This window comes from Capsicum annuum, chromosome 1, assembly GCF_002878395.1.
Source record: "Capsicum annuum cultivar UCD-10X-F1 chromosome 1, UCD10Xv1.1, whole genome shotgun sequence".
NCBI lineage: Eukaryota > Viridiplantae > Streptophyta > Magnoliopsida > Solanales > Solanaceae > Capsicum > Capsicum annuum.
This window is the reverse complement of record NC_061111.1, coordinates 2,270,888-2,284,253: the sequence shown is the minus strand read 5'-3', so window position 1 is coordinate 2,284,253 and position 13,366 is coordinate 2,270,888. Positions and strand designations below refer to the sequence as shown.

General features: G+C 37.7%; 1 protein-coding gene across 4 annotated transcripts; it reads left to right on the top strand.

Moving 5' to 3' along the window:
- Positions 1–3,791: 3,791 nt before the first annotated feature.
- LOC107855276 (mitochondrial inner membrane protein OXA1) lies at positions 3,792–12,937 on the top strand. 4 transcript variants are annotated; one of them, XM_047414197.1, is made up of 10 exons: positions 3,792–3,926; positions 5,061–5,564; positions 6,575–6,665; positions 8,622–8,669; positions 9,072–9,130; positions 10,307–10,382; positions 10,480–10,611; positions 11,146–11,253; positions 12,107–12,161; positions 12,280–12,937. In XM_047414197.1, exons 2-10 carry the CDS (start codon positions 5,077–5,079, stop codon positions 12,591–12,593), a joined length of 1,371 nt encoding a protein of 456 aa, XP_047270153.1. In that variant the 5' UTR covers positions 3,792–3,926; positions 5,061–5,076; the 3' UTR covers positions 12,594–12,937. The 4 variants fall into 4 exon arrangements, with proteins under 4 accessions (XP_047270153.1, XP_047270145.1, XP_047270148.1 ...); XM_047414189.1 differs by having other exon boundaries at positions 3,827–3,970; XM_047414192.1 differs by having other exon boundaries at positions 3,891–4,252.
- The last annotated feature ends 429 nt before the right edge of the window (positions 12,938–13,366 follow it).

Below are 13,366 nucleotides of genomic sequence, written 5' to 3'. Positions count from 1 at the left end.
CATAATCCATACCATATTGTTGTGAATACCCTTTTGCCACAAGTCTTGCCTTGTATCGCTCAACAGACCCATCAGATTTTGTTTTTATCTTATACACCCATCGACAACCAATCGCATGCTTACCAGGTGGGAGAGTAACCAAATCCCATGTATGTGTATGATGAAGAGCAGCAAGTTCCTCGGCCATAGCATTCTGCCAAAGAGGATCAGACACAGCCTCTCTATACGACTCAGGTTCAGACAAATGATGTATGTTTGCAATAAAGGAAGCAAATGAGGCTGAATATGTAGAATAGTAAAAATCTGGCAGTTTGGTGGACTTACAAGGTCGAGTAGACCTCCTCAGAGGTGGTGGGTCTCCAGTCTCAACAGTCGAAGGAGCAGACTCAGGCACAGGCGAGGCTGAAGCACTATCAGGTGACACACCAGATGGCATGGATGAATCCGGAACTGGAACCTCTATGTCAATCCCAAAGGGATCAATAAGCCGAATATCTGACTTTGTCACATCATGGGTTTTAGCTGGAATGGAATAAAAAGGAATATGTTCCAAAAAAGTGACATGTCGTGAAACATATAATTTCTGACTTACAGGATCATAGCAACGATAGCCTTTTTGTCCAATACCATACCCCAAAAACACACATAGAGCTGATTTTGACCCTAACTTATTTCGTTCAACATGAGGACGAAGAACAAAGCAAGTACATCCAAAAACTCGTAATGCAGAATAATTCGGCGGGTGACCATATAGTTTCTCAAACGGAGACATCCCTGAAGTCAATGCAGTAGGAATACGATTAATCACATATACAGCAGTTAGAACTGCTTCTCCCCAAAAAATACTAGGAACCTCTGCAGACAAAAGTAAAGAGCGTGCTGTCTCAACAATATGACGATGTTTTCTTTCTGCCAGACCGTTCTGCTCAGGAGTGTCGGTACAAGATGACTGGTGTATGGTACCATCAGAGGCAAGTAACTGAGTGAAGTCATTAGAGGTATATTCACCCCCTAAGTCACACCTGAAACACTTTATCACAGCTGAATGTTGTGTTTTAACAAGGGCTCTAAAGTTGTTGTAAATGCCAAAGAAATCAGATCTGCGTTTCATAAGATACACCCAGGTATAACGAGTATAGTCATCTATAAACGAAACATAATAGGTCGATCCACCCTTAGTGGATACTGGCGCTGGTCCCCATACATCAGAATGAATAATGTCAAAAGGAGCAACAGAATAAGACAAACTTTTATTAAACGGTAAGGCAGAAAATTTTGCCAGTTTACAACCACTACAATCTGAAATATCACTAGTGTTCACATGACCCAAAGCACCACTAGAGACCAAAAAACGTAAACGTGAAACTGACACATGTCCTAATCTGGAATGCCAAAGATAAAACTGAGAAGACAAAGGACTCAAACGAAAAGAAGATAAATCTATGCTAGAGGCAGCAACTACAGACACTGTGAGATTCTCCAAGACATAGAGTTCCCCCAACCTACGGCCGGTCCCAATCACCCTCTGAGTGTGTTGGTCCTGTATAACACAAACAGAATCAGAAAAAAACACCCAATTACCAGCCTTACACAACTGACTGACCGAAACAAGATTTAAAGCAAGTTTGGGAATGTAATAAACATCAGAGAGGACAATGTGAGGGGTAGTAACAGAACCAACACCCTCGACTGACATAGGTACAGCACTCGCGGACATAACAGAGATTGGTGAAATGGGTGACAAAGAACTAAACGATGACAAATGAGGGGACATGTGATGAGACGCACCAGAATCCAATATCCACAAGGAGGAAGGAATACCTGAGGTACTAGAAGAAACTGAACCCGAATGAGACATAGATGCTGACATGGCCGTAGGATTAGAAACGAAGAACTGTCTGAACTGTTCGAAAACCTGGGGATCCAACGCAGAAGGTGGCATAGTGCTAACAGACTCAACATCTACAGATGGTGCAGCAACAGCGAACTGTGGAGGACGAGATGACCACGGAGGAGCACCAGAGGAGCGTGACGGAGACTTTTGCTGCCCATATTTCTGTTGCTGCCCAGATTGAGGCTGTTTGACCTTGTTAAGTAACAACGGACACTGAGCCTTCCAATGATTTTTCTGTTTGCAGAATGCACACTCATCAAATGCAACTTTAGGAGATTGTCGAGTCTGAGTACGGGGTGGCCTAGACTGATCAGTTGAAGCAGCAAACACGACAGGAGTAGTAGGTACTTTAGACCCTTTATCCACTTGAGACTTGATACGAGTCTCCTCTGCAATCAGTTCATGAACCACAGAATCAACAGTAGGGAGGGGAGATCGATGAAGGATTGTTCCACGTAGGCCCTCAAAGTCAGAACGGAGTGCCATCAAAAACTGAACCAAGCGTTGCTCTTCCCGTCTAGCAATGTACGGCCCAAAACCTTTTAACTCTGCAGATTCAGTAAGTGCCAATTGATCCCACAAATCCGACATGGCAGCATAAAAATCTTGAATACTGAGATCATGCTGTTGAAGAGCACGGATATCATACTCCAACTGGTACTGCTTAGCAAAATTAGACTGAGTGTACAGTCTTTCCAAATGATCCCAGACCTCCTTTGCTGTGTCATACTTAGCCAATTGCATACCAATTGACTGAGTTACAGAATTGTTAATCCAAGTGATAATCTTGGAGTTATTAGTTTCCCATAAGTCCACCAACAAATCAAAATTTTCAGTTTTATCATCGATAGGTCTTGGTTTTACTCCAGTGATATAACCCCACATATTCTTCCCACGAAGAAAATTCTTCATGACATAACTCCAATAGGCATAGTTCTTACCATCTAATTGAGTACTAATGGACTGGAGAGAATCATCCTTTCCAGTCATTGTAAACACAGCAACACACAAACAATTCAAAAAACAAAAAAAATGCAAAACCCTAGGTTGAACAATTTCGAACGAACAACAATGGCAGCAAGCAAAAGAACGAAAGACGAACAACACCAGACAGCAAATGAAGACAGCAACAAATCAATCCAATATACAAAGTTCGATCCGCGCAGTAGGTGCCTGCTACAAAATCTTCAACCAACAAATCAAAGGACATGGATCGAACTAGCTTTGATACCATGTTAATAGAACTTTATTAACAGGAAGAAAGGCTAAGGTTTACAATATAATCTGAAAAGCCTAAAACTAACTAAACAAAAGTAGGCTATATATACATAGCCAATAACCTAAAGGTCCATAAACTAAACGCCCAATAACATATGGGCTAACAATACTAATTTATTGACTTAGAAACATCTCCGCTGTTACGCTCCTAATTGCATATCAATGATGATCGTGGTCAGACTTCTCTATTCATCTAGAAATCACGTTTATAATTATTTGTAAATGATATCGCAATTGTACATACATGCACATAGTAAGTTGCTCTTGATGTAGTGACTTGAAACTAATCTCTCAAAGTTTCTATAATGTGTCACTGGTCAACCAGAGCAGAACTATAGTATTAACGCAGATTCAAACGATAACTTCTATTCAGACTCTATATTAAAAAAATTAAATATTTATTAGTATATACAATCTAGTAACTAAAATGAAGTACGAGTTCAATGGCAAATTCAACTTCAAATACCGACTCCACCTCTCTATCATCAGCAATTCGGCCCACTTTAAGGAGTCCAATCCAACTTCCACAGGCCCAAAATCCAGGCCCAAATGCTAAAAATAAGAATATGCTAAAAATACACTACCATAAAAGGTCAAAAATACCCCCAAAATGTCAACAAAATTCCTCGGAGCCCCGAAACCTAAACGGGTCAAACTACCTTAAATCTTGTCGGAAACAAAGAAAAAATAATTTTACATTTCACTCCTCATACTTTTTTTTTCTTCCTTTTTACTTCATAATTCACAAAACCTCGTAAACCCTTCTTTCTTCGCTCTCATAATCACATATAGCTGAAAGTATTCAAGTCTTAATCCTTTTATTAATCCATTTTACAATCACTAATCACAATTATTGGGATCTGAGCTCTGTTTATTTCTAAGTTTTGCTTCTTTTTTGTGTGAATGACTCAAAATGTTAATCTCGTATTCTTGTTTTTTGTGTTAGGATATAAAGTTATCATCTTTATGATCAGCTATATGTATGTATGTGTGTGTGTGTGTGTGAACCCCCTTGGCCCTACCTAGCTTGGCACCGGTTTATGATTTATATCTGTTATTTTGCTGTGTGCAGTGGCGAAGGTTCGTTAAGGGTGTTCAAGATTTAATATATATGGATCTTTTTTTGACTTATGTACTTTGTATAATTTTCTATATATAATATAATTGTTTGGTGAAGGTTGGTCAGTCGATGGCTGGCTGTGTGTGGCTTTAAAGGTTTCATCTTTATGATGCATATGTTATGTGAATGGCCCTATATGTTGATCTTGTTTTGTGTGAATGAATATAAACTTCTTATCTTTATGATTTATGTGTGTGTATTTTGTTGTATGTGGGACTTTAAAGTTTATGCAACAACAACAACAACAACATCGTACCTAGTATAATCTCACAAAGTGGAGGTCTGGAGAGGGTAGAGTGTACGCAAACCTTAGCTTTACCTCGGACGTAGAGAGGCTATTTCTGATAGACCCTTAGCTCAAGGAAAAGAGAGAGCCCAAATTAGTCTAGAAAAGTAGTATACAAGAAATAGTAGATGGTAACAAGAACAACAGATAGTACCATGATAGTTACTACAACATAATAATATGATAGTTGAAGTATAAGATAACAAATAATAACATAAATCAAAAGTCCTGAAACTACAGGAGCAATACTACAACATTTTAGAGTCAATTCACAATTGCATATGATGTGTTTGTGACTCGAAAGTGTTGATCCTGTTTGTGTAAGTGAATATAAAGTTCTTGTCTTTATGATTTATATGTGTATTTTGTTGTGTGTGTGCTGTAAAGGTTTCATCTTTGTGATGCATATGTTGTGTATATACAGTCAAGATTGCCTATTTATGACGTGGGATGCTAATGTTTGCTGCTGAATCTTCTTGTAGGAATCAAATCTAAAGAATGGCATGTAGGCGAAGCATAACTACACGAGCGAAGCTTCTTTATCAGCAACAGCGAGCTACCCCTGCATTTTCTTACTTTCATAAGGATGATGATGATCGTAAGAACCCTGAACCTAGTTTTGAAAATTCAAGAATTCCCAGTTTTTCCCAACCTCGCTACATGGGAAGTGCAAGTGGAGCTAACAGCTTCATTGGCTCAAGAAGTCCGTATCAAGACAGGAGGTTTTGTGCTTCAGGGCCTTTTATTCCAATGAGTTATGGGTCCTTTTTGATCAGGAATATGTCAACTGATATTGGTGGTGGAGCAGATAAAATAGATTACATGACTGATGTTGCCGAAGTACTTGCTGATAAGGCTGTGGAGGCTGTAGTTTCTCAAGCTCCAGCTGTGAACGAGGTGGCAATTGCTGCTGCTGATTGTTATTTGCCTGTGAAGGCATTGATGTATTTAATGGATTACGTCCATATATTTACCGGGTTTGAATGGTAAGAAATGTTGTTGCCTCGTAACTTTTCCTGTTATCATATCGTGGAGTCTTTTTATAGTACATTTGGATTGATTTAGCAGGAAAGAGAAACGAGGGTATGGTTATCACCTTTTGATTATATTTAGGTGAGAGAGAGTGATAACTAGATGCATAGTCAACTCAATGCACTCTCGGTTTGGGGCTGAAAGGGGTAGAAGAAGCATGATTTAACTCTGTTATTCCCTTTATTCAATATATATATACATCTTTTAACTGAAGGACTTCATAGAACCTTCAGATATAGAGGTTTAAGTGCATATTTTGGATTGACCTATTTTACGTGCTTTTAAGCTAAAATAAGTTTTAAACAGTTTTGTAGTGTTTGGGTAAAATAAAGAAGTGCTTTTAAGCACTTGTTTTTTAAGCCAAAACAAAAAAAATAAGCCAAAAGCCATAGGTTAGAACTCCTAACTTATGACGTTTGGCTTATAAGTTATTAGTCAAAAGCCCATCCAAACAGGCTCTAAGTTGAGGTTATCATTGGAATTTAGTAGCATCTCACATGTACTCAATTTGGCTTGAAGACTTCTTTTATACTCTGCATAAACTTAGTTGGGCTCCGAAGCTGCAAATCTATTTCATTTGAAATACTTGAAATTGCATGGAGTTAATGTTGGTAGTAGTAGTAGGTCAAGGAAGTTGGTGACCTAGTGACAGAGGAGCCGGTGAGCGAAGCCTGTGAGCGGCAGCTGTAACTATAATGGTAGTAGTTCTTGTTTGAGAGATATGCTTGGAAGTTTGAGTTTTGCATTTTAGCTGAAATACTTTAGAACCTTTAGGTCCTTAAGGGTTACTCTCTCTCTCTCTCTCACACACACACACTCTCATTCATTCTCTCCACCTCTCCTTCGTCCACATTTCTTTGTAATTCTTGATTGCAGAAGTTAAAATTAAGTCATTGTGCTTTGTTAGTTATTAAGTGACAACCCTTAGGTCTTGATTTCATCTTGAAAATTTGATGTTGTTCAGGTGGGGATCCATAGTTGCTACAAGTATTATGATTCGGTTGTTCACTCTTCCATTTATGATTAATCAGCTTAAGGCTACTTCAAAACTTACGGTAAGCTTCTGTACTGCATTTTGACCTTGCTACATGTATCTGTTTGTTTATATAATTACACACCTCTAAAATGCATGCCTCACCAATGAAGTAATAACCCTTCGCTTCAAATCATTAAAGAGTCGAAGCTATGCCTTCTCCTGTTACTAATCAGATATGCACTATACCTGAATTGTTCGATACACCTACTTGCTCAAGTTTGATTTTAAAATACAGATTTTATCTTCTTGGAGCTGCATCACTTTTTATCTTTTAGTTGTTACTTGTCCAAGTGACCCGAAAGTATTTAATTTGAAGTCAACTGGTTCTGTTCAATGTGCTTTCTGCAAAATGGAAGTATGTCTTTGCAAAGTCCAGGAGACTAGGCGGGGTATGCTGCTGTCTAGTTTGGCATAATGCAGAACAGCAAAAGCTATATTTCCTTCTTTTGGATCTTAGTTTGTTGACCTCTTGACATAATGACAAAAAAGTAATTAAAAGAAAATATGTAGACAGTGCATCTAAATTTCTACCTTTTTTTAAATAAGTGATCAAAATTTATTAATAACCACCAAGACAGTTAACATTCACACTATTACACTGGATGTGCTTGGAACTTTTTGAATTTTAAATTCAAAAAATTCCTCATAGGCAGGAACTTAAAGTAAAAATGGGATGTAGTGTCAAGCTTCCTGTTTTAACTGTAGCTATTGTAAGCCGAGGCAGATCTAGGATATGGACTTTATGGGTCAAAGTCGTAACTCGACCACCTCAGTCAGATTTACGGGGTTAAGAATCTATTATTTGGACACATTTGTGGATTTTTTTAGCACATATCTAGCCTAAGCCAAACCTATGGGTCCGGAAGTCAGATGAACCCATAACTTATTCATTGGATACGCGCCTGATTGTAAGTTAAGTGATAAAGCTGCAGTAGCTTCGAGAATACGAGGATGAAAACTTTTTATTTAGAAAACTAATGACTCATATTATTTCATTGACCCAGCCTCTTGTTCATTAGGAGCCAAAAAGTTCACTCCGTGTTGTTAAAAGTGCGCTTGATCCCTGAAGTTAGATACATCGCAGTTTCGTCATGTTTAGGTGACATTTCAATCTTGCAGTTACACATGCACCTTAGTCTCCATGGGTTCTGAAGATAGAAACAATGATGTAGCTGAAAAAACAATATATTGTATCATGCACGTATGTTATTGATTTAGGATTTAGGACTAGGAAACTAGAAATCCACATGTAACTGAGTCTCACTAAAATAGTCAACTGCATTTTCACATCTGGATCAAACATGCAGAATAGTTTCTTAAACTTGATTGACATCACTTTTATTTTATATGTTTAATTCAGTTTTTTTCAATCAATTGTTTATTTGTATTGCATATATATCTTTGTTTTCTTCATTTGTGTCTTTCTTTAAAAAATGCTTGTTTCAATTCCGTTTTGCGTTTAAAGCCCCTAGATCTTGCAACCCTTGATATGTTATGACTTTGACAAGCTAGTTTCACTGAATTTGAATCAGTTCAGGTTAAGTTTTGTATGCCAAAAATAAATTTCTCCCCAAACTTCAGGAAATGGGAAAAGGATGTTCCAACATTTAGTATGCTGTTTATACAGCAGGCAGATCTGTTCCGTTGTGATATAAGTTCAAAGTTGTGCTTGACGGTTGATTCTTATTTCCTTATTGACATATCTATTCATTTTATTTGTGGAGATTGTTCAAATCCGATATGTGTACTTTCTCCTAAGCAAGCTTCTCTAAATACTATGCAGTTTGTGAAAATGTTAAACCAGCTTTACACTCATTAGAATTCATTGCATTCTAATACTCAGTCTAGTTTTCCCCGACACAGTACTGTGATAAAACTATACATGGAAATACTGGTAATTTTCCTTCCAAGGTCTCTCTGCTCCACTTTGTCGTGGTTTTCACTGATCTCCATTTCTTTTGCATGTCTTGTGCAGCTTCTGAGACCAAAGTTGGAAGAGATTAAAGATGAGATGCAAAATAAGGTAGGTTGATACAAGTCTCCTCTCATTTTTGTTCCTGTTTGATTGAGCTAGGCAATCACTAAATTTTTTACCTCTCATGTAGGCTATAGTAATGACATCTGAAGCAATATTATTTATGTGGTCCAGTCACTGTGTATCCGATGCTGCTTTGAAATTCATTGATGATTACACTTCGTGTGTTTATGTTCTGTTCACGGTTTTTAGACTCTAAAACCTTCCCTAGTATATCTCTAAGTAACTAATCCATGCATGGACATGTCCACACTCACATGGCTTCTCTACTGTCAGAGTTTTTGCCTCAAATTATGTTGTGTTTCCTTCCCTTCTGTAGGCAAGAATTATGTGGTTATATTTTTACCTGCCAAAAGTTTTAGTTGGCTTAAATTTCTTACTTTTTAACAGGGTATGGCACCAGCGGCAGTTGCTGATGGTCAAAAAAGAATGCAAGAATTAATGAGGGAGTAAGCAACATTTCCTTGTTGATCTGATGAACTTCCATATGCCCCGTTTTAGAGAAAAAAATCTTGAAGAACTTGACTAGCTTCTCATATGAAATCCTTGTGTATATAATTACCCCATACCTCTCCTTCTCAAAGAATAATTACCCTGTACCTCTACTGGTTGGAGGATAGAGGTACTTGGTGGAATAGTCGGGTTCCTCTAGAGCTGGCCTGGACATCTGCCATTTTTAGAAAAGTTATCTAGCTTCTCATATGGATAAATCCACCAATTATTTCTTTCTCTTGTAGTGTTGTAGTTTTTTTTCCTTTCTCGAGCCTGTCTGTATCTACTTTGAGCTGCATATCTACCCATTGGCATACCCTTAAGTATTGAACTTTTCATCACTTGCATCTGGTTTGCCTATCAACTATAATCCTGAATCTCCTCTTATTCTCACATTATCCGTCGACGGGAGTTCAGTTGAACTTCAAAATGTAGTCTTATTAGGTCTTGCTTGTTCGAATGCAAATATATTTTACCCGTAGATCATGCAATTTTCTTTCAAAGGGATGGAAAGGATGCCTCCACGACCTTAAGAATCTGACAAAATTTTGAACGGGCTTTCTGATGATACTTGTATTCATGTTGTAAATCAACCATGTTAACAAGTTCTCTTTGAAAAACATTTATTCCAATTAATGGTGAGCCTGGCCACCTTGACATAAGTGATTATCTCCTGCCTTGAAGCATTTCAATGTTAATAATACTTTTCTTAGCTTCACTTTGTAGTTAGCCTTTTCCTTGTCTCGGCTCAGTTGTGTTTTGCCTTGCTACTTTAGTTCCTGTCTAGCAGTTTCTCAAGGTTATCATGATGATATTGACACTCGCGAAGAAATGATGATTAGACAGGTTTCTTTATCTTATCATCAACCCATCTGATTGCTTCTGGAACCAAAATTAAGCTATCTAGTTTTCGGCATTGCTGTTTTCATTAGCTTTTCAAAACATACGTGGTGACATCAGCAAAACATTAAACTTATTCTGCATGGTTCAATGGAATGCTTTTATTATCTGATGTAGGTATAAAATATAAGTAGCTGCAGCCACATACTTCCAAAAAACTGTCCTTTGATAGCGCTCTCGGTGAAATATTTGATATGATGAATGTCTTTATTAAATCAATGTCATGCTTGCAGATATGGAGTTACTCCATTCACTCCCTTAAAGGGACTACTAATACAAGGCCCAATCTTTGTCAGTTTTTTTATGGCTGTAAGATTATCCTATTGCTATCTGTTTCGTTGGTTGCTCCCCATTTCCCTATCTCTTGCATACTTAAGACTCTTTATGGTATATCTCGAAAATGCAGATTAGGAGCATGGTGGACAATGTTCCTTCTCTCAAAACTGGTGGAGCATTTTGGTTTACTGATTTAACTACTCCAGATGCTATGTATATCTTTCCAATTCTGACGGCTTTGACATTCTGGATAACGGTGGAGGTAAAGTTATCAGTTATCTCAGTCTATTAATTCTCTTCTTTTTCTTCTGCTTCATTAAATGTTCTCTATCCTAATGGACCAATGGTCCAGTGGATTATTATTCTGGATGTCTGGCGATCATTTGATGTTGTGTTGGATTAAACTGGAGAAGATATCTGATATGTACTGTTACAGAAAGAAGACTGTGTAAATCAGTCAAACCATAAAACTTCAAAGTTATTGTAAGAAATATCCGTTATCTTATAGAATTATTAAAGACATTTGTTCAGATTGCACCAGAGCGGTAAAGGAAATAGACAGGGAGAGAGAGAAAGAAAGAAGGAACAAAAGAGAGAAAGGATGACGGAATCAGTGACTGTAAATATGCCATTATCAATTTAATGTTGAAACTTCTTAAAGATCTAACATTTTCTCCTTTTAGTTGATATCAAGTTCAATATTCTAGCCAACATTAACAGCTGTCTGTCTTTCTTAGCAGTACTTTAAAGCATATTATTCTGGTAAATCTTGTTAACTAGAGTTGTTCTTTTGCAGTTGAATGCTCAAGAAGGATTGGAGGGAAATCCTGCTGCTAAAACCATAAAAAATGTTTCACGGGGCTTTGCTGCTCTTACTGTCCCACTTACTGCTACTTTTCCTAAGGTGGGATATGCAACCAACATGTTTATAATGGTTCATAGTTTATTTGTCCTTTTTATATATATTGACGAATCTACAAAATCCACGTACCAAGAAGTTTATGATGCGCTTTTGTTGCCATCTTTCTTTTCTCTATGGTCTTTGTTTTTCCTGTTCTTTTTCCTGGTGGTCTCCTAATTGACCTGAATAGCCTTACTTCCCTTAGATGCATAGGTTTGTTTTAAATCTTCGACTTGTATGAAAGGGATGGTTTATGGTGGTATGTATAGTTATTGATTAAAATATGTATAGTTATGAATTGCTTGTGCAAGTCAAGTTCTCGTGATAATCTACTTTTGGTTTTAGTCTTTGAGCATGCAATCAGCATGTCAAAAATAGAGAATGCCTTTTCTGCATGCCTATGCACGTGTTGGAGAGATGTTCTGATATTGCTGGAACACGTAATCAAAGACAGTTCCAGTGTGATTGTCCATATGTGGGTGTTGCTACTAGCGTCTTCTGGATTTTCTTGAGGTTGTTAACAGGCATAGTTTAATCAAGAATGGATCATCAATCTTTTGCCACAAAAAATTTCGATGTATCTAAAATCGTGTACATTGCTTACATTCTGTTTCATGCATGTTGTATATATTAAAGATGTAAGTTCGTTTTTTAGCTATATTCATGGTATGTACATACTATTCTTGTGCATGTGCATGTGCATGTGCATGTTCTTGCTTGACCTGTTTGTTTAAGAGTTCATATGTGCAACATAACCTTGTACATGCCGTTCCATATAATGGTATTTGTGTCATTGCTCGTGGTGATTTGTTTGTAAAGCGAGACTTTTTAATAAACGACATTTGAATCATTGCAGGCGATTTTCTGTTACTGGATAACTTCAAATCTTTTCTCTCTCTCCTACGGTTTGGGTTAGTAAATTACATTCATTCCTGCTAAAAAATTCATCTACTCATTGCAATCTTTGTGTTTCGCGCAAGTAAATGCGATCTGTCTGTAACGTGTCTCACTTTTCATCTTGTGTCTCAGTGATAAAAAGTCCCGCGGTCAAGAAGGCACTGGGTGTTCCTATAATACCTGTCAGTCCTCCAACAGAACAAAAACCGGCGCTCCCATTTTTCGAAACACTCAAGAAATATGCAGCAGCACAACAGCACATAGCAGCACAGCAGCACGCAGCAAAGCAGAACGCAGAGGCATCACAGCAACCGGCTGTATCATCGCCTCCTGTGGAAGAATCAAGATCCACGAGTCGACGAATACCAGCATCATCGGTTCTTAGTCAGAGGATCAGAAGTTTAGAGAAAGAAGTGAAAGGGAGAAAGAAGAACAAGAAGAGGTAATAAGAGGAAGGATATTGGTAAAAGCTCGAATTCTAGTTATAGGTTATCGCTAGCGCATACATATACACGGTTAAAAGCTGCATTTGTTGAAATAATCGGGGCAAGAGAAGGTTAATGAATTTTTTGGCAGTTTTGTGCGTTTGCACCTCGAGAGTTTTGGGGAACAAGCAAGATTTCGTGTTCTTTCGGAGAGTTTGTCATAGAGATTCCAGGACCTAATTAGAGAGATCCCTTTAGAGAGCTGTAATGTTATGTCTTATTTTCTGTAACTGGCAGATATCTCCAATTCTACATAACAAATTGTTTGGCAAAGTTGTTACTCTAATGCTAATTTTTTGCTTCAATGTTATTTCAGTTATTGCTTTCTCATTGAGCCGAGGGTCTATCGGTAATAGCCTCTCTACTTCTAGGGTAGGGATAATGTCTGCGTATGCCTACTCGGAAGGGAAATCCTTATTGAAATTCTAACAAAATGGCCACAATTGAAAAAATTTGTTCTTGCTGGCGAATAGTATCGGAGACATCTTTATCTGAAGAACAGGTTCGTTGTCCAGCTCTTCATAAATGATGTTAGGATCGATCGATTTCAATTACATTGTAAGTGTCGTGCGGTCATGTCAAACCACAGAATAGAAAGTGCTAGAAAAAGGACAACTAAGGAAGCCACAACAAGCAATATTAGGTGATTTTCTTTCGTATGATCAATGACATCTTTATCTGAGGAGGAGGCTTTGTTTTTCGACTTCTTATAAATGATGTTAGGACCGGTCAGG

Bases quoted from the DNA above. Each gene is read 5' to 3' on its own strand.
- LOC107855276 (XM_047414197.1), top strand. From the start codon at position 5,077: ATGGCATGTAGGCGAAGCATAACTACACGAGCGAAGCTTCTTTATCAG. The intron at 10,383-10,479 runs GTAAGATTATCC...TCGAAAATGCAG, and splicing joins TTGTCAGTTTTTTTATGGCT to ATTAGGAGCATGGTGGACAA. The intron at 10,612-11,145 runs GTAAAGTTATCA...GTTCTTTTGCAG, and splicing joins CATTCTGGATAACGGTGGAG to TTGAATGCTCAAGAAGGATT.